The sequence below is a fragment of the Amphiura filiformis genome, chromosome 16 (genome assembly GCF_039555335.1).
Source record: "Amphiura filiformis chromosome 16, Afil_fr2py, whole genome shotgun sequence".
In the NCBI taxonomy this organism is placed as follows: Eukaryota; Metazoa; Echinodermata; class Ophiuroidea; order Amphilepidida; family Amphiuridae; genus Amphiura; species Amphiura filiformis.
Window position 1 is genome coordinate 37,743,084 of NC_092643.1, and position 24,478 is coordinate 37,767,561.

General features: G+C 35.7%; 1 protein-coding gene across 1 annotated transcript; it reads left to right on the forward strand.

The window, feature by feature from the left end:
• Positions 1 to 13,910: 13,910 nt before the first annotated feature.
• On the forward strand, positions 13,911 to 14,603 carry LOC140172623 (uncharacterized). The gene has a single exon (XM_072195760.1). The coding sequence runs from the start codon at positions 13,911 to 13,913 to the stop codon at positions 14,601 to 14,603; it is 693 nt and encodes a 230-aa protein (XP_072051861.1).
• The last annotated feature ends 9,875 nt before the right edge of the window (positions 14,604 to 24,478 follow it).

The window sequence follows — 24,478 nt, forward strand, 5'->3', positions numbered from 1 at the left end:
AAATTGTGTGTAGCTCTACAGACACCCTCCCTATTTTGTAGATTCTTGAGCGCTCTGGGCAAAAACATCCTTGCCCTGGGCGCCAAAACCTCTAGCTACGCCACTAAACATGCTAAATGTAAGCATCTTTAGGAAAATATGGTGGGATTCACATTAAATCATAATAAACAAATCGAGGTTTCTCCATCTCAAAGCCTCCTCGGCACGCATTCCCCTTGACGTGCTTGAGACTGTCTGTAAACATAACAATCAATTATTACGCTGTATACACCAAGGTCAATATGCGCGGAAATGGCTAAAGTGGCACAACTCGTTTATGCGCGGAAATATCTGAAGTGGCACAACTCGTTTTTCTAGACGCTTTGGTTAATGATACTTAACATTTGAGATCGAGCATTAAAAGAAATCATCAGTACGGTGCTTCTGGTGGCCTGAACGTGACAAAATACAATTTCATATTAATGTATATTTCTGTCTGTTGCAATGCAATCTCTATGGCATCATTGTTAGGATCTAGGACGTTGGTATAATTTTGTTCCTTAACCCTTGTCCTACGATGGGGTTGGGGTGGATGGGGATGTTTGTACTTATTTTGGTAGCGTAGTCCGTATATATCACTGCATAGAGAATATCTACAACTATGTATTGGTAAATAAAACATTATTGAGCGTTTAATGTATATAGTCCAGGAAATTAAACAGCCCCACTCTTCGTAGTGACACAGTAGTACAACTCAGTAGGAAAAGGGTTAAGATAAATCCAATTGGGAAAATGTGTTGATGTGATGCAATTCATGATAAATGTCATCCAGTTGCGGTAAAAGACACTGCTTTTTTTATTTCCATTTAAAAAGTCAAAGAAACGCTTCTTTAAATAATTGTACTAAATTTGATTAATGGAGCCAATTAATGTATGCCCTAAATTAATTATGTGTGTGGTAGTTATAACGAAACAAAATATGAGTGAAATGCACACAGAAGGTGACTGTGTAATGTTACGTGCTATGGAGACCAAAGAAACGAAACAAGGCATTAGAATGAAACTTAAGGAAAATGACGGATCACCTATCTGTGTTATGCTGTACATATTTTATAATACGTATTGAGATTGTTGAGACACTTTCTTTAATTAGCTGCAACACCCTCAGGACGTATTTGAATTATTTAGGAAGAGTACAAAAAGCATGATTCAAACCATCATTCCCAGTGCAACCCGATTGAATGATACCAATACACACAGGCAATAATGATTACAATAATGAAGCACTGTATAAAACAATTTCAATTTAATACGCGTTTTCCTTGCACTGGATATTCTTTCATAATTTAGTAGTAGAAGTTGATATTTACTAAATGTAAGTTATGATTAAAATATTGTATGTTTTAATTTTTATTTCATTTCAGGGAATTAAATTAATTTATTTTGTACGGTGTGGGTAAAAGTGATGAGTGTTATAAATGCGGAAAACACTTTGCATCCGGTAAATTTATACAATTCTGTCGAGCATCATGAAAAACGGAATTATAAGTCTCGTATGTCATAAACACCAGCATGATCTTACAATTTTTTTTGTTATTTCAGACTACCAACGATCGTCAACTAACTGATGACGTATTTGGTATCTAGTGTTACTTATTAATTGCATGGAATCCATGTTTATGGTAGAATCAATGTATTTAAAGACGTTCTACACTACGTATCTTGTTCCTTTATTATATACGTACGCTACGTATCTTGGTTTAAAAAAATAAAATACCCACAGTAGCACACGTCACTGAATAGACTTTACTAGTTTAGGAAATTTCACATAAAATGTATGTTTGGGTTATATTCTACATGTAAAATAAACGGGCTCCAATATAACCACGTAGATTCTGTAACATAACTTATGAATCCAAAATGACCACATTACCATCTGCAGACCGATAAGAAAACTTTTTTCTTTCCTATGGTCACCTTTCTCCGGCTGCTTTCGGTGGTTACAAAAACACTTTGGTCAGGTTATTCCTGATTTGAGGTAAAATAAATTATAAGGCTCAACAATCTAAATAGTCCACTAATAAAATAGTCCACTAATAAATTCAATTAAAATAATATAAAATGTTGCCACCTTGAACAGTCGATATATGAAGTTATAAATGATTGTTGATTCGAATACAATTCAACTTTCCATTACATGAATTGGAATGGGTCAGGCATATGCTCATCTGCGTCTCTCCGGCCCACGCTGAGTCAAAAATTAAGCTACTTCGAAAATCAGCCAATTGCAAGGATTTGTTTACCGCAACACCCGTCGTAATTACTGAAAGCATTTTGCTTCATCATGTGAGTATCTCAAAGTAGAAGCTGTGTTAGAATTCAGAGCTGCTTGATGTCAAAATTGCAAATTAGTACAAAAATGGATTTCCAGCGAGTCACTCCTTTACTTCTATCGATCTTCAACAACTTAAGTGTCTCTTCTGAAAACAAGACTACACATATGACAAGCCAAGAAAAGATAATGTAATGAAAAAGCATGGTGATAGATGGTAGTATTGAAAAAAAACATGGCAGCAACAGTTTTTTCTTCACTGAAACAAATGCTGTTTTCCTGTACATTTGTTTACCATCGTTTACGGCCAGACGGAGTAGCCTAAGGACGCGACGTGTAAAAGGAAAAGGACTGGTAGTATACCACCTCTGTAAGTGCACTAAGAGCCCATGGCTCACGGTGGCTGGGTACATTATGTCTTTGATTGTTGCATGGTGATTGTTTACGAAGAGGAAATCAAAATCAAGTTTGGTTTATACAGCAATCGAAGAAGCCTAGTTTCGATATCATGATGGTTGCAAGACCTGTGAACCAGGAATTCTATGTGAAAGTGTAATTCCTGAAATGTAGTATAGCCACATTAATTAGATATCTATGTTTAAGTTGACGTCATCCTATCTTAGTATCTATTAGCTGATGCAAAGCTCTTTAGATCAGGAGGTACCCTGCTTTAAAATTATTTTATATCTACGGTAGCACTGGTCTAAAAATACAAGTATATACCAACACCCAGCTAAAAAAAACACCTCACAGCCACCCACCCCACAGCTTCCCCAAGTTGACAATGTGCGGGAATCAAAGATGTGGTTTTTTTGGCTTTGAACGTTGTAGCGAAAGAAAAAAACCGTCTGTATTTTCTACAGGTATTCATTTAATAGTCAATCTGCACATCTTGTTATCCAAATCCTGTGTCGTGACAAAGTCTGAATGATACAGAAATGTAGCACAATCTAAGGCGGTTTCTTGATTAAAAGGACACATAATTACCATGAACGAATAATTGTTTTAAAATACTAAAAAGTCTCTCTTTAAGAATCAAAGCGCTACCTTAAATAAACTATTACGAGTAGATGTAATATTCTTTGTGCCTTCAGGCCTGTGAGTTTCTATGAAACCACACTAGCTCATCAGAATATCTCACACTGTCAATTTAGACACATGAATTCCGTGAGGCTAGCTGAAATAATTTCAATATATGATAGGCTGGTGGAATTAGTCAAGTACAAACATGTTGGTTAACGCTAAGTGAATTCCAGTAGTGTATCAACTGCTGCAGAGAGAGAACTACACACATATTTGTTTCATTTCGTCTCTTGGGTTTTTGGAGGCCCATATCAATGTCTGCTGTCAGTAAAATTGGTAAACAAGTTTAATTTAAAATCAAATGAATATAAATCATTGCTTCCACTTAGCACTTGAAAGTATCATTCTTAACACAATAAGATAAAAAGAAGAAGAAGAAGAATGACGAGGAGGCGAGGAAGGGAGAAAAAGAATGATCACTTTAAATACTTTTGAAGGCTTTTAATCATCAACCATCCAATCATCCTGCTAATGGCAATGGGCTTCAAATTGCACCTTTCAGTCCAAAAATCCCCCTTTTTGCCTAGATGTTTCATGAATATTCCGAGCTATAAACGTGACCTGCACAACGTGGTGGATGTTTGCGTGACTCTATAATGTTATTCGTTAAATGGCATCTCAAGTGTAGCCTAATTGTCGTTGTGTAATAGGGTATTACACTTTTTCAGGAACGTTCATAGAATTTTACTCCAGACCTTGACCAATTATTAAGTTGTCTCAATTTGGTAACAAGGCCTATTATTGTTCATCCAGACAGGTATGTAGGTTTCGTCTCACCCTATTGTGTAACTTATTCAAGGTCATTTAACACACTTCATAATATCATTAATCTATGCCAGCGATGATATTTTTTGCTGAGGATTGAGGGCAGAAATCGGTTCCACCAAGCATTTCTTTCTAGCCTACTTGTGGGGTTTGTGATGCTCTTTTTGGACTTGGAAAGGGGTAAGTGAGTGATGCCATGCAGGTGACCTCAAAAGTACTTTACGATTATTTCATAAATATTTATTTAGATACCTCGGATATGTCGGAATGATTTCACTTTACCAAGGTCAGCAAACACATGAATTGAACTAGAGATATTTGAAGACGCCATCATATAGAGCAGTGAATCAACGATATTGAGGCATTGCAGATGCATGAATAAGACATGGACATTTGTAGTTGACAAACATATTAATAAATATTTACTCAGATGCCTCAGAAGGATTTCATTTCACCAAGGTCAGCAAACATATGAATCGAAGTAGGGACACTTGAAGACGTCTTCAAATAGAATAGTGAATCAATTGACGAGATTGAGGCATTTCAGATATATGAATAAGACATGTGCATTCATAGTTATATTTGAGAAATATTCAGTTAGCGTTCCATATAAACCAATTCTTACTGTTCCTCCTTTTTTGTAAACTCTTACCATTATGATCGCAGGAGTCTCATTGTTGAAGTCATCTCGTATATTCATACCAAAACTAGGTTACTCCGGCTAGACGATAAAAGATGAGCTGGTAGCATGATGCAACTAAACTCCAGAGCATTATGTATACATCGCAGGTTATACTTGTACATGAATTTGAAGCGATTGATGAAATAAATGTTAAAACATTGCGCCGCTTTCTTTTGATGCTTATCTGAGAATGGAAGAAAATTAGCGGTTTTTAAACTATTGAAAGTCTTTGAACACTGATTTGTCTTCATATGCTCTGTGAAGACCGGGACGGAAGGAAGAGTTTGAAAAAAAAACAATCAGCGGAGTCCGTGTACATAACTGGGCAATTGTTTTCGGTTTTTCATTTTCAAGCAAGAAAAGGGTACACTATGATAGACAAGTATAAAAACTGCTAAGAGAAAAACGAAAAAGAGGTATGAATTTGAACATTTTGTTCTTTTCCTATCGTCAATTAAGTTTTTAGATGGGAGAAACGAAAATAAGGGTATTAACATTCTTTTGGGGAGTATTTGAATTGACCGTTTGTGCCAAAAGGGCAGTTCACTGAAATATGATATATTAATTAGCATTGGGAGTAAGATAATGTAGTTCATATGATATAATTGCGGTACCGTTCCACTGATTTTTATTGTTTAGTGCAATGATGTGCTTTATCCACAGATTCCTATTAGAGATAGACCACAATAATTGCGTTATAGCTGTCAGAATTGGTCTTTAATATACTTTGATAGCTACTTCTCTGCTTCCTCTTTTTTGAAAGCTCGACTAGCAAGCAATAAAGTCTAGTAGAGTACTATGACGCGTCGTAAAAACACGTCTGGATTGTGTTTACCCACCGTCTCAAAGTTCTCTGATTCTTTTGACTATCGCATCTTGTCAGGCATCGCGTAAGTTACATTTCCGTTAGTACATTGTGCGTATACACGCTTTTAAGTTGCTCAGGTGGGGTGTACTTTAATTTAGCATTACCCTATCTCACTCTGTGCAGTTTAAGGCGATTGTGTGACGATCAAATAACATCATACATTAAAATACGTAAGGTGTTATTTGGTGTCACGCATCAATTTGGTTTAACTACTACAAATCGATGAAAATATTACCGATGTACATAAACGAATTTTTACATTTGACCCCATGATACGGCGTAGGAGTTTTGATACCCTACTTTATGAATACCACAAAATAAGTTCAAACATTAAGTAACCACTCAGATTCCGTGGGAGATTGTAATACTTGACAACATAATGTGTTAAGATCTCATCAAGACAACGTTCTTAGTGTCAATCACCCCTATTCACAGTGTTTAGTATCCCATAGCATATAAATAGAAGATAACCCAGACGAATTAACCTTGTCATTATAGATTGTTGACTCTCGCTACCTAGCAAATAATCATTTCATGTCAAGCCTCTAGCTGATTGTTACAGCAGTAAATTTATAAAACCGGAACTAAACTGAAATGTCCTTTGTTGTATTCCAAGTGATAAATTCTTCTCCAGCGTCAATGAAGCTGTTACTCTATCACAGATATCATGGTACGCGTTGTGGTACCTTGTTGTGTGCAGGGTTATATATAGATATTTATAGATATTCTGGTATTACCTAAAGTGCCTTGTCCTGTATTATCGGCGTCTGGTAAAACTACACTAGCATTAAGAGTGTTGTTGTGTATTACACATCATATTCTCTGATCTAAAGATTCAAAGGATAACGACACGGCATTATATTTAGACGGTCCCAAAACGTGCGAATTGTGTAATGTCAAAGCTTTCTTGATTCCATCTTAGCTATCGGAAACTAGGAAATATAGGTCGGCCAATCATTATGTTCGTACTCGCTTTATGTATATCTAAACTGGGCTCAAAAAGAAACTTTTTTACAAGGTCATATCTTAAAATCCTGTCATTCAAAATGAACTAAAATTACACAGATGGTTACTTCAATACTCTACTCTAAGCACATGTTAGCAACTAAGCAGTTGCCCAACTGACACTAAAGCAGACTGCACTGACATGGAACAGCTTCCTGGACCATATGTCACAGCCTATGTGTGTGTAAAGCAATTGTAACAGCAATATGGTCTTTCCTGTCTTAAGATTGCTACACAAAAATAACACTTATACCCAACGAACATAAACACAGCCCGACATAGACGAACGCTCTCACGAATACCTTCATTTGTTTTGGCTTCTTCATGTGCCTTAAACTCTATGTTGCCGAAATGTTCAGGCTGTGACAGCAAGCGGTTTCATGCCAGTGCATTTTTCAGTTGAGTATTGAAGTAATCCTGTGTGTATATTTGGTTCAATTTGATGAACATATTTTTAAGATATGACCATGTGAAAAATTACCAGTTTTATTTTGAGCTCAGTGTATTAGCAAAACACTTTTACAGTTCAAGTACAAATAATCATATATTTATATGGAAGACAATCACGAAATTGAAATTTGATGCAAACAATTAAAGGCTGCCAATATGAACTACTTCACATATTGTAATATGTCACAGTGCAACAGATGATGTTCATCGATACGGCAGCTGCCTGGAGCAAAATATAATATTTTGAATTTAACGTCCCGTGTTTTTTTTTTTTCAATAACGCAAAACAAGCAGAATAATGTAATGATTTTCAACTTCAAAAACACTAACCGGCAATGCAGCGGCTGCGACAATACAGGCTTTGAGTGGCTGTAACTCGGGATCTGCAAGGAATCTGCTACCACTGGAAAGAGCAAATTCTACACTTCTAAATAAAAAACGAATTGTTGCAATTGCTCACAGCAAACATTTGAATACAACCACCCATTTTTGTAGCTGCAGACGGCTGATTGATTTTCAACCATTTCAATTTTGACGAATCAGCAAAGTGCTAACAGGATTTATTGGTGAAAAGACAACTTTTGCTTTTAATTAATATTCAACAAAGTCCATGACGGTACTATAGTTTGTAGGGATACCAATTCAAGTCCTGACGAACGATCCGGCAGAAGCTTTAATGTTGGGTAAAGGATTGAGCTGATCTTTGGTCTTGCTGTAACGCATGTCTAACTCGAGCAATGTTCACTTGTGATCTAGCAGTCGTGGTCTGTCTGATGCTTCCGACTGTCTGTTCCTTAGTCTCCCATGCACATTGAGCTTGTTCACATTCTTATATACTGCTCTCTTACATGAAACCCGGTTAGCTGTAGGACATTGGAGACGAAAAAGACGCTGAACTTCAGCGGGACTGAGTTTCATGATACTTCGTCGAAATAAACGTTCCCTCCCGTGTGGTAAATTGTGGTGCCGTGTTGTCATTTGGCCCGTTTTATTATAATGTAGTGCAATGAGGTCAAATTTATATTGGAAAGAGCCCTTTAACATGTAGGAATTATTGATCGAAACCACACCTGCCACAGAACTTTATTTTCATTTGAATATCGCGCCTTACCAATCAATATAATAGGTAGGCTCCTACTTGGGAAGTGAAACCGTGTGCAGCTACAAAAATGGGTGGTTGTATTCAAATGAGTATAACTCGAGTTTGCTGTGAGCAATTGCAACAATTCTTTTTTTAAATTGTAATGTAAGATATGATTAAAATTGTTTATTTTGTATTTATATTTTTCATTTTAGAGAATTAAGTTTAGTTGTTTTGTACAAATCGTACTTTTTAATTATTCATAAAGTGAGGAGGATTATGAATTCGGTTATTTTATAGCTTTGCATCAGTTATAACTATGTCGAGCATCATGAAAAACCTCTTCCTGAAAAAAGGCGGAAGTATAAGGCTCGATGTTATGAAACTTCAGCATGATCTTTCTACCTTTTTATTCATTTCAGACTACCAGCGATCATTAACTAAACCCGATGACGCATTTGGTGTTTCGTGTTACTTATTGATAGCATGGAATCTATGTTTATGGTAGAATCAATGTGAAATGTACTACACTACGTATCTTGTTCCCTTATACTTACGTTGCGCATCTTGGTTTTCATTTTAAATATAATACCCAAAGTAGCAAAGCTCGCTGTACAACATCACCAGTTTGTTAAATATTACACATAAAATGTATGTCTGAGTTACATTGTTTTTTGCGAAATAAACGGGCTTCAATATAACCACGTAGACTCTGAAACATTATTTATGAATCCAAATGTCAACATCACCATCTGCAGACCGATCAGAAAACCTTTTTTCTTTCCTAGAGTCAGCTTTCCCCTACTTGCTTTAAGTGGTTACAAAAACACTTTGGTCAGGTAAAATAAATCATCAGGCGCAAGCGATCCATTTCTTGCCACACTAACTGACCACCGTTCAAATCAAATGTTCCACTAATAACTTAATATTGTCTCTTCTGAAAACAAGACAACACATATGAAATAGCCAAGAAAAGATATTGCAATGAAAAAGTAATGATGATAGATGGTAGTATTGATGAAAACACATGGCAGCTACAATTTTTTCTTCACTGACACAGATACTGCTTTCCTGTATATATTTGTTTACCATCGTTTACAGCCCGACGGAGTAACCTAAGGATGCGACTGAAAAGCACTGGTAGTATACCACCTATGTAAGTGCACTAAGAGCCCGTGGCTTAATGTGGCTGGTTACATTATGTCTTTAATTATTGCATGGTGATTATTTACGTAGAGGAAATCAAAATCAAGTTTGGTTTATACAGCAATCGAAGAAGCCTAGTTTCGATATCATGATGGTTGCAAGACCTGTGAACCGGGAATTCTATGTGAAAGTGTAATTCCTGGCAGTATAGCCACATTAATTAGATATCTATGTTTAAGTTGACGTCATCCTATCTTAGTATCTATTAGCTGATGCAAAGCTCTTTAGATCAGGAGGTACCCTGCTTTAAAATTATTTTATATCTACGGTAGCACTGGTCTTAAAATACAAGTATATACCAACACCCAGCTAAAAAAAACCTCACAGCCACCCACCCCACATCTTCCCCAAGTTGACAATGTGGGGCATCAAAGATGTGGTTTTTTTGGCTTTGAACGTTGTAACGAAAGAAAAACCCGTCTGTATTTTCTACAGGTATTCATTTAATAGTCAATCTGCAGATCTTGTTATCCAAATCCTGTGTCGTGACAAGGTCTGAATGATACACAAATGTAGCACAATCTAAGGCAGTTTCTTCGAAACGGCGGTTTCTTTATTAAAAGGACACATTACCTTGAAATAATAATTGTTTGAAAATACTACAGAGCTTCTCTTTAAGGATCAATGCACTACCTTAAATAAACTATTACGAGAAGATATAATATTCTTAGTACCTTCAGGCCTGTGAGTTTCTATGAAACCACACTAGCTCATTAGGATACCTCACACTGTCAATTTAGACATAATTATGAATTCCGTGAGGCTAGCTGAAATAATTTCAATATATGAAAGGCTGTTGGAATTAGTCAAGTACAAACATGTTGGGTAACGCTAAGTGAATTCTAGTAGTGTATCAACTGCTGCAGAGAGAGAACTAGGCACATATTTGTTTCATTTCGTCTCTTGAGTTTTTGGAGGCCCGTAGCAATGTCTGTTGTCAGTAAGAATGGTAAACAAGTTTAATATAAAATCAAATGAATGAAATCGTTGCTTTCAGTAAAGACTTGAAAGTAAAATTTTTACAACAATTGAAAGATGAAGAAGAAGGAGAAGAAGAAGAAGAAGAAGAAGAAGAAGAATGTGATAATGATGATGAAGATGAAGATGATGATGATGATGATGATTATGATGATGATGCCTTAGCCTAGATTAGAGTGAATAGAAAACGACTATTTGGGAGCATTTAATGCGAGCTAAGAACACTGCTGTAGAAACTTATACTGTAGAATTTGAGTGGCCAATGGAACAGTTGTCATAAGGCAATACGCTGGTAGTATTAGCATAATCTAATCGCTTACTGCAGGAAATTGAATTCACCGTGTTTAGCCTCAATCCACAAGTGATATTCCCACGGAAAACCTGTTCCATTATACTTACATGCAGATGGTATAAAGCCCAAAGGCATAGCAGGTATACTTTATTCTTTTGATTACTGCTCAGTCTATGTCATTTACACAGGGGAAATTAAGTGAAGTCTATTTTGCAGCTTTAGAAATAAATTAAGTATACATAAATGAGACCGCGAACTCTTTCAGGTGCTAAAGATAAAATGTTAAAGAAGTAATCAGGCAGTTGAATGTCTTTGATCTGAAAGACATCATTTACGGCGTTCCAAGTCTGTGGTTGAGTTATCAAATAGAATAGGAGTTGATAATAAAAGAAAGAACTCTGTATAATGTAAGAATCTTTGTGAAAATATGATGGGATTCACAATAAGTCGTAATAACAATTGAGGTTTCTCCATCTCAAAGTCTCCTCGGCATACATTCTCCTTGACGTTCTTGAGCCTGTCTGTAAATATAACAATCAATTATTACGCTGAATACACCAAGGTCAATATGCGCGGAAATGCCTAAAGTGGCACAACTCGTTTATACACGGAAATGGCTGAAGTAACACAACTCGTTTTTCTAGACGCCTTGGTTAATGACACTTAACCTTTGAGCCCGAGCATTAAAGAAAATCATCAGTACGGTGCTTCTGTCTGTTGCGGTCTCTATGGCATCATTGTTAGGATCTAAGACATATCATGTTGTTCTCTAGCCCCTGTCCTACAATTTGAATGGTGGTTGGGTGGGGTTTTACCCCTGAAGTTTTTTAATCATGCATACTAAAACGATCGTACTTACACCCAAATTACTTAAGCTAATCGTAGATTCATCCTTTCTGCTCATTTTAATGATAACAATTTTACCCTACTACATTATACGTTCATATCTAGCCAAGCAGTAAAAAATATTACATGTGAGATATTTCGTCGAAAATCAATTTCGTTTAATAACGAATAGTATTTCCAAATTTTGCAAGTTCGCACTTACACTATGACGTCATAGCGATATAACGTTGGGAATGTTTGTACTTATTTTGGTATCGTAGTCCGTATACATCACTGGATGTTAAAGATCAACAGCTATATTATTGGTATCTAATATATATAACATTAGTAAGCGTTTAATATAGAAAATCCAGGAAATTCATCAACCCCACCCTTCGTTGTGACACAGTACTACAAATCCTGCCTCAGTAGGAAAAGGGTTAAGATAAATCCAATTGTGTAATGGTATTGATGTGATGCAATGCATGTTAAATGTCATCCAGTTTGCGGTAAAAGACACTGCTTTATTTATTTGCATGTAAAAAGTCAAAGAAACGCGTCTTTAAATAATTGTACTAAATTTAATTAACGAAGCCAATTAATGTATGCCTTAAAGTAATTACGTGTGTCGTAGTTATAATGAAACAAAATATGAGTGAAATGCACACAGAAAATGTGTAATGTTACGTGCTATGGCGACAAAAGGAAAAGGAAAAAGACATTTAGGATGGAACTTAAGGAAAATGACGGATCACCTATTTGTGTTATGCTGTACATATTTTAAAATACGTATTGAGATTGCTGAGGCACTTTCATTAATTAGCTGCAACACCCGCAGGACGTTTTTGAATTATCTACGAAGGGTACAAAAAACATGATTGAAACCGTCATTCCCAGTGTAACACGACTGAATGAGACCAATACACACATGAAATGGTGATATCAACCATGAAGCACTTTGCAATCATAATGTGCGTTTTCCTTGTCCTGGATATTCTTTCATAATTGAGTATAATTTATTTTAATGTAAGATATGATTAAAATTGTTTGTTTCGTATTTATATTTTTCATTTTAGAGAATTAAATTTAGTTGTTTTGTACAAATCGTACTTTTTAATTATTCATAATGAAAAATTAAAAAGTGAGGAGGAATATGAATTCGGTTAATAGCTTTGCATCAGTTATAATTATGTCGAGCATCATGAAAAACCTCTTCCTGAAAAAAGTATAAGGCTCGATGTTATGAAACTTTAGCATGATATTTCTACCTTTTTATTCATTTCAGACTACCAGCGATCATTAACTAAACCCGATGACGCAATTGGTGGTTCGTGTTACTTATTGATGGCATGGAATCTATGTTTATGGTAGAATCAATGTGAAATATACTACACTACGTATCTTGTTCCCTTATACTTACGTTGCGCATCTTGGTTTTCATTTTAAATATAATACCCAAAGTACACAGTAAAAAATATCTGAAACAACCGTTTAAATGTTTTAAACAACACTGTTTACTCCGGTCACTCTAACAACTTCTGTTCAAAGTTTAAACAACATTGGGTTGTTTAAACTTTAAACATCCAATTGTTTAAATTTTTAAACAATTTTTTACACAACGGTTTTTAAACATCTGTGATGAAATAGATGCATTTGTAGGATTGTAGAAATTAAACTTGATTAGATTTAATTTAATTTCTACAATCCTACAAATGCATCTATTTCATGAGTTGAGAAGTCGTTACGGTCAACACGCAGTGAAAAGTATACGTGATCTAGAGAGTACCGACCGTAAACTAGTCCGTTACCAACAACACTTGACGTTTACCCACCGATGTAAAGACAAAGAGATAACATCGTCGAGTCTAAAGTTAAGATGTCCGATCAACACGGAAAAGGCCAAAAATATAATTCACCGAGCAGAAAAGGAGCTGATCAATGAACGCATTCGAGTAATTCATAACAAAGTTAGGAATTTAAAACAGAAAAAAGAATGTCAACAAAAAGGTCTAGAAACACTGAAAGTCGCAGACCCGGAAGTAAAGCAACACGTAGATAAACACGTTGAAAACAACCGTAAACATGAGGAAGAAACGACAAAAGAAAGGCACAAAAAGAAGATCAGTTGGCTTTTAGAAAAGAAGGAAAAAACGGAAAAAAGTAAGTTCAGTACAGAGCCTGATTTAAACGGGACACAACTGAAAAAGTGGCGGGAGAAATGGGTGAAAAACATATCTGATCAAGACCTCACCGAACCACAACAAAAGCTGTTGTCTCGGGGCTTTGGGATTTGCTGTAGCGGTAGACCATATTCCACATGATGATTTCATCGTCGCGTGTGAAACAGCATGCACCAAATTAAGTATGGAAGGTGGAGGTACGTTAAAAACAGCCAATTTACCAAAACCCAATATTAGTAAAGATGAGAAAGTTGCTCTAAGAGAATTACAAAAATCAAACGACTTACTCATAATGGGAGCCGACAAAGGCAAGTGTACTGCAGTACAGTCAACAACTGAGTACGAAAAGAAAGTTAAGACCATGTTGAGTGACGAACGTACGTATGAAAAATTGAAAAAAGATCCCACACCAGTTTATAAGAGGAAACTTCTAGTTTTGCTTCAGAAACTAAAAAGCGACAAGAAGATTGAAGAGAATCAATACAGGCTCTTGTATCCTACTTCAGAGACAATACCACGGCTTTATTGCACCACTAAGATACACAAGGAGGGCAACCCCATCCGCCCCATAGTTGACTACATGGGCAGTATTGGCTACCAGACTTCTAAAGCACTGGCGGAGATTTTATCACCTATCATGGGACAATCGGAGCACCACGTTATCAACTCAAAGCACCTTGCAGAGGAGTTGTCTGGTGTTCTCGTGGTGGACGGCGAAATTTTCAACAGCCATGACGTAGTCGCCTTATTCACAAACACACCTATTCAAGAGACAATGACGATCATAAGAGAAAGACTAGAAGAGGACACACCACTAAATAATAGGACAAATCTTACTGTTAGTGACATCATGGACTTACTAGAGTTCATCTTTTAAACAACTACATACTTCACATTCAGAGGAGTGATCTACCGACAAAGATTCGGCGCAGCAATGGGATAAACGGGCTTCAATATAACCACGTAGACTCTGAAACATCATTTATGAATCCAAATGTCAACATCACCATCTTCAGACCGATAAGAAAACCGTTTTCTTTCCTAGAGTCAGCTTTCCCCCAGCTGCTTTAAGTGGTTACAAAAACACTTTGGTCAGGTAAAATAAATCATCAGGCGCAAGTAATCCATTTCTTGCCATACTAACTGACCACCGTTCAAATCAAATGTTCCACTAATAACATAATATTGTCTCTTCTGAAAACAAGACAACACATATGAAATAGCCAAGAAAAGATATTGTAATGAAAAAGTAATGATGATGGCTGGCGGTATTGATGAAAACACATGTCAGCTAAATTTTTTTTTTCACTGACACAGATGCTGCTTTCCTGTATACATTTGTTTACCATCGTTTACAGCCCGACGGAGTAACCTAAGGATGCGACTGAAAAGCACTGGTAGTATACCACCTATGTAAGTGCGCTAAGAGCCCGTGGCTTAATGTGGCTTGGTACATTATGTCTTTGATTATTGCATGGTGAATATTTACGGAGAGGAAATCAAAATCAAGTTTGGTTACAGCAATCGAAGAAGCCTAGTATCGATATCATGATGGTTGCAAGACCTGTGAACCGGGAATTCTATGTGAAAGTATAATTCCTGAAATGCAGTATAGCCACATTAATTAGATATTCATGTTTAAGTTGACGTCCTCCTATCTTAGTATCTATTAGCTGATGCAAAGCTCTTTAGATCAGGAGGTACCCTGCTTTAAAATTATTTTATATCTACGGTAGCACTGGTCTAAAAATACAAGCATACACCAATACCCAGCTAAAAAAACCCTCACAGCCACCCAGCCTACAGCTTCCCCAAGTTGACAATGTGGGGCATCAAAGATGTGTTTCTTTTTGTCTTTGATCGTTGTAGCGAAAAAAAAAACGTCTGTATTTTCTACAGGTATTCATTTAATAGTCAATCTGCAGATCTTGTTATCCAAATTCTGTGTCGTGACAAAGTCTGAATGATACACAAATGTAGTACAATCTAAGGCGGTTTCTTGATTAAAAGGACACATAATTACCATGAACGAATAATTGTTTTAAAATAATAAAAAGTCTCTCTTTAAGAATCAAAGCGCTACCTTAAATAAACTATTACGAGTAGATGTAATATTCTTTGCACCTTCAGGCCTGTGAGTTTCTATGAAACCACACTAGCTCATCAGAATATCTCACACTGTCAATTTAGACACATGAATTCCGTGAGGCTAGCTGAAATAATTTCAATATATGAAAGGCTGTTGGAATTAGTCTAGTACAAACATGTTGGGCAACGCTAAGTGAATTCCAATAGGTTTACTGCTGCAGAGAAAGGAACTAGACACATTTTTGTTTCATTTCGTCTCTTGGGTTTTTTGGAGGCCCATAGCAATGTCTGCTGTCAGTAAGATTGGTAAACAAGTTTAATTTAAAATCAAATGAATAGAAATCATTGCTTCCACTTAGCACTTGAAAGTATCATTCTTAACACAATAAGATAAAAAGAAGAAGAATGACGAGGCGGCGAGGAAGGGAGAAAAAGAATGATCTCTTTGGATGTTCACTTTAAATACTTTTGAAGGCTTTTAATCATCAACCATCCAATCATCCTGCTAATGACAATGGGCTTCAAATTGCACCTTTGAGTTCAAAAATCTCCCTTTTTGCCTAGATGTTTCATGAATATTCCGAGATATAAACGTGACCTGCACAACGTGGTGGATGTTTGCGTGACTCTATAATGTTATTCGTTAAATGACATCTCAAGTGTAGCCTAATTGTCGTTGTGTAATAGGGTATTACACTTTTTTCAGGAACGTTCATAGAATTTTACTCCAGACCTTGACCAATTATTAAGTTGTCTCAATTTGGTAACAAGGCCTATTATTGTTCATCCAGACAGGTATGTAGGTTTCGTCCCACCCTATTGTGTAACTTATTCAAAGTCATTTAAGGGATCTAAAATGAGCGTTTATTGCATTTCGACAGTATTTTTTGTGGGACATGAGAGCACCTCAGACCTATCGAATTGCATTCTGCATACGAAGCATGTCTTTCTGATATCAAATAATTTTCATTTTTTGAAAATCACAATATAATACCAATTTTATGACAAATTATAAAAATTTGATATTTTTCAAATTTTTGATATATAACAGTCCTCGAAGTAAATTATATAAATCTAATGACATATTCTTAAAGTGTATGTAGCAGGGAGAGGAAAAGCCGACGGTCAATTGAAAATTTTGACCTTTCATATTGAAGATATGGATTTTTTCCCAAAAAGACCTAATTTTTGTTGGTGTTTTGGGAAAAAAATCATATCTTAAATACGAAAGGTCAAAATTTTCAATTGATCGTCGGCTTTTCATCCCGCCAACATACACTTTAAGTATAAATCATCAGATTTATAAAGTTTACTTCAAGTACTGTTAAATATCAAAATATCAATTTTAATGATTTGCCATAAAATGTGTATTAAATTGCGAATTTCAAAAATCAAAATTATTTGATATCAGAATGACATTCTTCGTATTCAGAATGCAATTCGATATGTCTGATGTGCTCTAATGTCTCACAATAAATACTGTCCAAACGTTCATACCCCAGCCCTTAACACACTTCATAATATCATTAATCTATGCCAGCGATGATATTTTTTGCTGAGGATTGAGGGCAGAAATCGGTTTCACCAACTTCATTCCCAGATCATTTCTTAGCCTACTTGTGGTGTTTGTGATGCTCTTCTTGGACTTGGAAAGGGGTAAGTGAGTGATGCCATGCAGGTGACCTCAAAAGTACTTTATGATTATTTCATAAATATTTATTTGGATACCTCGGATATGTCGGAATGATTTCGCTTCACCAAGGTCAGCAAACACATGAATAGAACTGGAGAAATTTGAAGACGTCTTCATATAGAGTAGTGAATCAACGATATTGAGGCATTGCAGATGCATGAATAAGACATGGACATTTGTAGTTGACAAACATATTAATAAATATTTACTCAGATGCCTCAGAAGGATTTCATTTCACCAAGGTCAGCAAACATATGAATCGAAGTAGGGACACTTGAAGACGTCTTCAAATAGAATAGTGAATCAATTGACGAGATTGAGGCATTTCAGATATATGAATAAGACATGTGCATTCATAGTTATATTTGAGAAATATTCAGTTAGCGTTCCATATAAACCAATTCTTACTGTTCCTCCTTTTTTGTAAACTCTTACCATTATGATCGCAGGAGTCTCATTGTTGAAGTCATCTCGTATATTCATACCAAAACTAGGTTACTCCGGCTAGACGATGAAAGATGAGCTGGTAGCATGATGCAACTAAACTCCAGAGCATTATGTATATACATCGCAGGTTATACTTGTACATGAATTTGAAGCGATTGATGAAATAAATGTTAAAACATTGCGCCGCTTTCTTTTGATGCTTATCTGAGAATGGAAGAAAATTAGCGGTTTTTAAACTATTGGAAGTCTTTGAACACTGATTTGTCTTCATATGCTCTGTGAAGACCGGGACGGAAGGAAGAGTTTGAAAAAAAAACAATCAGCGGAGTCCGTGTACATAACTGGGCAATTGTTTTCGGTTTTTCATTTTCAAGCAAGAAAAGGGCACACTATGATAGACAAGTATAAAAACTGCTAAGAGAAAAACGAAAAAGAGGTATGAATTTGAACATTTTGTTCTTTTCCTATCGTCAATTAAGTTTTTAGATGGGAGAAACGAAAATAAGGGTATTAACATTCTTTTGGGGAGTATTTGAATTGACCGTTTGTGCCAAAAGGGCAGTTCACTGAAATATGATATATTAATTAGCATTGGGAGTAAGATAATGTAGTTCATATGATATAATTGCGGTACCGTTCCACTGATTTTTATTGTTTAGTGCAATGATGTGCTTTATCCACAGATTCCTATTAGAGATAGACCACAATAATTGCGTTATAGCTGTCAGAATTGGTCTTTAATATACTTTGATAGCTACTTCTCTGCTTCCTCTTTTTTGAAAGCTCGACTAGCAAGCAATAAAGTCTAGTAGAGTACTATGACGCGTCGTAAAAACACGTCTCGATTGTGTTTACCCACCGTCTCAAAGTTCTCTGATTCTTTTGACTATCGCATCTTGTCAGGCATCGCGTAAGTTACATTTCCGTTAGTACATTGTGCGTATACACGCTTTTAAGTTGCTCAGGTGGGGTGTACTTTAATTTAGCATTACCCTATCTCACTCTGTGAAGTTTGAGGCGATTGTGTGACGATCAAATAACATCATACATTAAAATACGTAAGGTGTTATTTGGTGTCACGCATCAATTTGGTTTAACTACTACAAATCGATGAAAATATTACCGATGTACATAAACGAATTTTTACATTTGACCCCATGATACGGCGTAGGAGTTTTGATACCCTACTTTATGAATACCACAAAATAAGTTCCAACATTAAGTAACCACTCAGATTCCGTGGGAGAGTGTAATACTTGACAACATAATGTGTTAAGATCTCATGAAGACAGCGTTCTTAGTGTCAATCACCCCTATTCACCCCGTTTAGTATCACATAGCATATAAATAGAAGATAACCCAGACGAATTAACCTTGCCTTTATATATTGTTGACTCTCGCTACCTAGCAAATAATCATTTCATGTCAAGCCTCTAGCTGATTGTTACAGCAGTAACTTTATAAGACCTGAACTGAACTGAAATGTCCTTTGTTGTATTCCAAGTGATAAGTTCTTCTCCGATCCAGCGTCAATGAAGCTGTTACTCTATCACAGATATCATGGTACGCGTTGTGGTACCTTGTTGTGTGCAGGGTTATAGATATAGATATTCTGGTATTACCTAAAGTGCCTTGTCCTGCATTATCGGCGTCTGGTAAAACTACGCTAGCATTAAGAGTGTTGTTGTGTATTACTCATCATATTCTCAGATCTAACGATTCAAAGGATAACGACACGATATTATCTTTAGACGGTCCCAAAACGTGCGAATCGTTTAATGTCAAAGCTTTCTTGACTCCATCTTAGCTATCAGAAACTAGGAAATATAGGTCGGCCAATCATTCTTTTCGTACTCTTTTTTATGTCTTGCTTTATGTAGATCTAAACTGGGCTCAAAAGAAACTTTTTTACAAGGTCATATCTTAAAATCCTGTCTATCAAAATGAACCATAATTACACAGATGATTACTTCAATACTCTACTCTAAGCACATGTCAGTAACTAAGCAGTTGCCCAACTGACACTAAAGCATAATACACTGACATGGAACAGCTTCCTGAACCATATGTCACAGCCTATATGATGTGTGTGTAAAGCAATTGTAACAGCATTATGGGCCTTCCTGTCTCAGGATTGCTACACAAAAATAACACTCGTACCCAACGAACATAAACACACCCCGACATAGACGAACGCTCTCATGAATACCTTCATTTGTTTTGGCTTCTTCACATGCCTTAAACTCTTCACGTTCCGGAAATGTTCAGGCTGTGATAGTGCATTTTTCAGTTTAGTAGTAATCCTGTGTATATTTTGGTTCAATTTGATGAACAAATTTTTAAGATATGACCATTTGAGCCCAGTGTATCATGTGTATTAGCAAAGCACTGTTACAGTTTAAGTACAAATAATTATATATTTATATGGAAGACAATCACGAAATTGATGCTTAAAGATTATTTCAAGTGATTTTGTGCTTAACGTGTTTTGTGCGATTGTCACAACGAATGTGTCTTTCGAAAGTTTGTCAACTGATTATTTTTAGAATTTAGCAGCTACATTGCTTTCTGTAATTTTATTTTTCATACTTTGGGGCATTCATATTTCGTTCAGAATATGTATAATATTGGAGTAAAATGGATTATCGTATTAACTACTTCACGCTACCAGCATCACTTTAATGTGAACACAGATTTTAGAAAACAAAACATTACATGCATTGTTTGTTTTCAAAGACCGCAGGAAATATGATGCAAACACAGCCTGCCTATAGCCAAATATGAACTACTTCACATATTGGAATATGTCACAGTGCAACAGATGATGTTCATCGATACGGCAGCTGCCTGGAGCAAAATATAATATTTTGAATTTAATGCTCAGTATTTTTTGTCAATAACGCAAAACAATGTAATGATTTTCAAGTTCAAACACTAACCTGCAATGCAGCGGCTGTAACAATATGATGTTACTCCCGGTTAATATACCAACAGGTAGATACTTATACATCTAATAAAACAAAACAAAAAACATAGGGAAAAAGTTTCGATTTTGTGTTAGCAATGACATTAATATGATACGAGTGTCAGGCTGATGATGTTAAGTGATGCCTGAAACAATTAACTAATGTGCTTCAGTGCGAATGTTTGCTCTGAGATACAAACGAAGAATGTTAAAGTTCTGTAAGTTGGTAAAAAATAAAACGATAAAAGTTGGTTTAGTTCTGTTCATTATGTACAAGAGCGTTTCAATTTACGTTTGTTTAATACACATAGATGCGAAGGCCAATTTGATATTCCGATGGGATTTATAGTTCCTATTGGTTGTCATTCTGTCAGGCCGCTTCGCAGCGCAATCCGATCTCTGAATGTTAATAACTCCGATCGTTTTTCGTGTTTCTTTCCCGAAAGGTTACTTTTCCACATGTAAAGTAATAAATAAACCCGGAGAATCGATCAGATATATTTGGGCAGCAAGTTTACATAATATTGGAAACATAATGTGTCGGAAACTGCAACAGTAAAGCGTGTCCTCACATTTAGTTTGTTAAGGTCACACACAGTATTTGCAGATAATGAGTCTACATTCATGTTTTTGGGTAATGGGATAAATGTTTTAATACATCATTTGCAAATATGAACTATTTTTTTCCAAAAAAATAAAAATACATCTCATTGAACCGAATTTCCGAAGAAGCAATAAATAATCAAGCTTTCAATTATAATTAATGTTTTCATCATTTGCCCACTGAAAGGAGTGTTTCGTGATCCTAGCATCCTCTTTTTATGACATTTTCAGTACATATCCACGAAAAAAGCCTATTCCCAAAATTTCAGTTGATTCCGATTTTGCGTTTGCGAGTTATGCATGATTATGTGTATTACACTGCTCCATAGACAATGCGTTGTAATTTCGTTCTGGTGCACCAGAACGAAATTCAAATTTCACGATATCTTTGCAAAACGAATTAGTCTGCAAGAAATATTTTGTACATAAACATTATGTAGCCAGAGGTTTCCAGTGATATAAAAATCTCAACTTTTTTTGAGAAAAGTGGGGGGATGAGGCTGTGGATCACGAAGTGCCCCTTTAAAGCAATAATTTTGACCAGCAAAGGAATTATTTCTATTTTAATGACATAAAATTGACAGAACATATTTTGGATACATACCAAATATAATCATATATTTTTAAATTAAAAAAGCATTGTACCTCAGAGTGGATTGATTGAAATATGTAATGTCCATTTTCAATTTAGTCAAGCAAAAACTAAGACCTATTCTTCAATTTAGTCAAGTAAATCAATACCGTGTTTCATGTTACCGTTGTTATATTTTGTTGCGAATGTCGTTGTCTTATATTCGCCCAGTTCCTCTTTACTCTGACTGTTTTTTGGAGAATTCTTGTCCTGCAAATGCATCGATATTGACTGCAGAAAATCACCCAACTGTTACATTGTTTTGTTAACCAGGTAACAAAGAATATTTGTACATAAAGAATATTTTTAGATGACTATAGCGTTTTGGTTCAGAGGCAAAGGTACGTTTGTTACCTAACCTACAATGTGAAAACACCTATAATACATGCGTTATATGCAAAATATTAAGGTTATTACTAACTGAAAAGTGCATCGTACATATAAATATATTTGACTCTTTATCCATTTCTTTCTTTTGCCACTTTTTGGAATTACCAAATTTTTATTTCCAATCTGAGCCACATTTTAAAGACCGTATTATACAGTCATCGGATCATCCTGCAATCATTAGGTAATAAACATCCTTTTGTTACTCGCCTCTATGAAGACACCTGCCACGTCTCCTTTGTATTATCTTTATTATTGTACACGGAAATGTTAAGGTTCATTCAAATTGCTTTTGAACAATGCTTATCAGATAAGTAAACTATGTTCAGAGTAAGGAATGACACCTTAGAAAATATTCATATACATATGAAGTTACGATTTTATCTTATTGATCTTGTATAATTTAATCTCAAGTTCATTGTGCATTTGCTAATTCATGATTTACAGGGGTGTGAATTTGTAACATCACTTGGAACCTTTCTTTATAGTTATTTTGTAATACACGAGGCAATCCCATTAATAATCAGCAGCTGTCAAAGATATGTGAATTCTAATAATGTCGTAAGATGAATGTTGATACATATATTGTATTAAAATCCGTCTGGAAGAGATATTTATAATGTGTAGGAATTAATGTATAAAGTGCGTCTTAGGTTAGACATTTTGATTGTTCGTAGCATTTGAATAAAAATATAATGGTTAAAAAGAATGGCGCAACATTACAATCTTAGTTACTATGTCCCCTCTAGACAACACCCAAAGCAACACAATCTGATTCATGCAGTCATGTTGGAACACATTTTTAAGTGTGTGTTAACCTATCTATGTTTCTTTCACTGCAGCGAAACTCTTACACTATCAAATCCATACGTTTCCTTTATTCTACAAGCTACTAAAACGTTGATAGACATTACTAATAAAGCTCACTAAAACACACCTTTTATGCCCCTGTCACCTCTTGTCACACATCACCGGATCGGTTCTTGAGTAAATCCGTCAATATTCATGTTATGTTCTTTTTATGTCCTGCTATCAACCGCCAAATGTGTCTTGTGTTAAGTGATTAAGTTTTGTGCATGCACACAACTTGAAACGGAGTGTGCCGAATACACACTTTGGTAGTTGTCCGATGTGTGTCCCATATATGGAGAAATGTAAAATTACAGGAATGACTTTTTACATTTATTTATATAATTCACCGGTTGATCAATACTCATGCGACAACTATGAGTAAGTGGAATAGTGTAGAACAAGACCTGTTTCTTGAAGAAAGTGGGTGACAAGCATAAATCAGCCCCGTTCCACACTATTCCACTTACTCTTTGGAAAGTGTCATCTGTGTAAGGATCTTATACGCATTCTCGTAGATTTCTTGTGCCGGGTGCCAATTATTGGGATGTGAATGTTGTCCAGGAAGCTGTTCAATGTCAGTGCATTTTGCTGTTGTGTCAGTTGCACAACTGCTTGGTTACTAACATGTGTTTAGAGTAGAGTATTGAAGTATTCCTGTGTGTAATTTTGGTTCATTTTGATGCACAGGATTTTAAGATATGACCTTGTGAAAAATTATGAGGTTTTTTTTGGCTTAGTGTATATAAGGAGAGCTTGATTTTTAGTCAGAACCAGTCACGACCGGGCAAAACATTCATTTCCACTGACAATTATACCAATATGTATTACCATCAGAAATGCCTTACTGTGCAATTGTTTTGATTATTCACTAACACGTTGCCATGATCATATTAAATAAACAATATGAAAGCTAATTCTCTGAGTAAAATATCAAATAACAGCGGTTATGACTTAAATGTGACAATGTAGAGGCCATTACTACGGTAAAGAAAACAACATTCTATCTTTATCGAGTTATAAGTAGTTGTAGTTGTCGAAAATATGGAAGCCAATCCTAACTAACCTCTCTATTATCCGTTGTCTCTG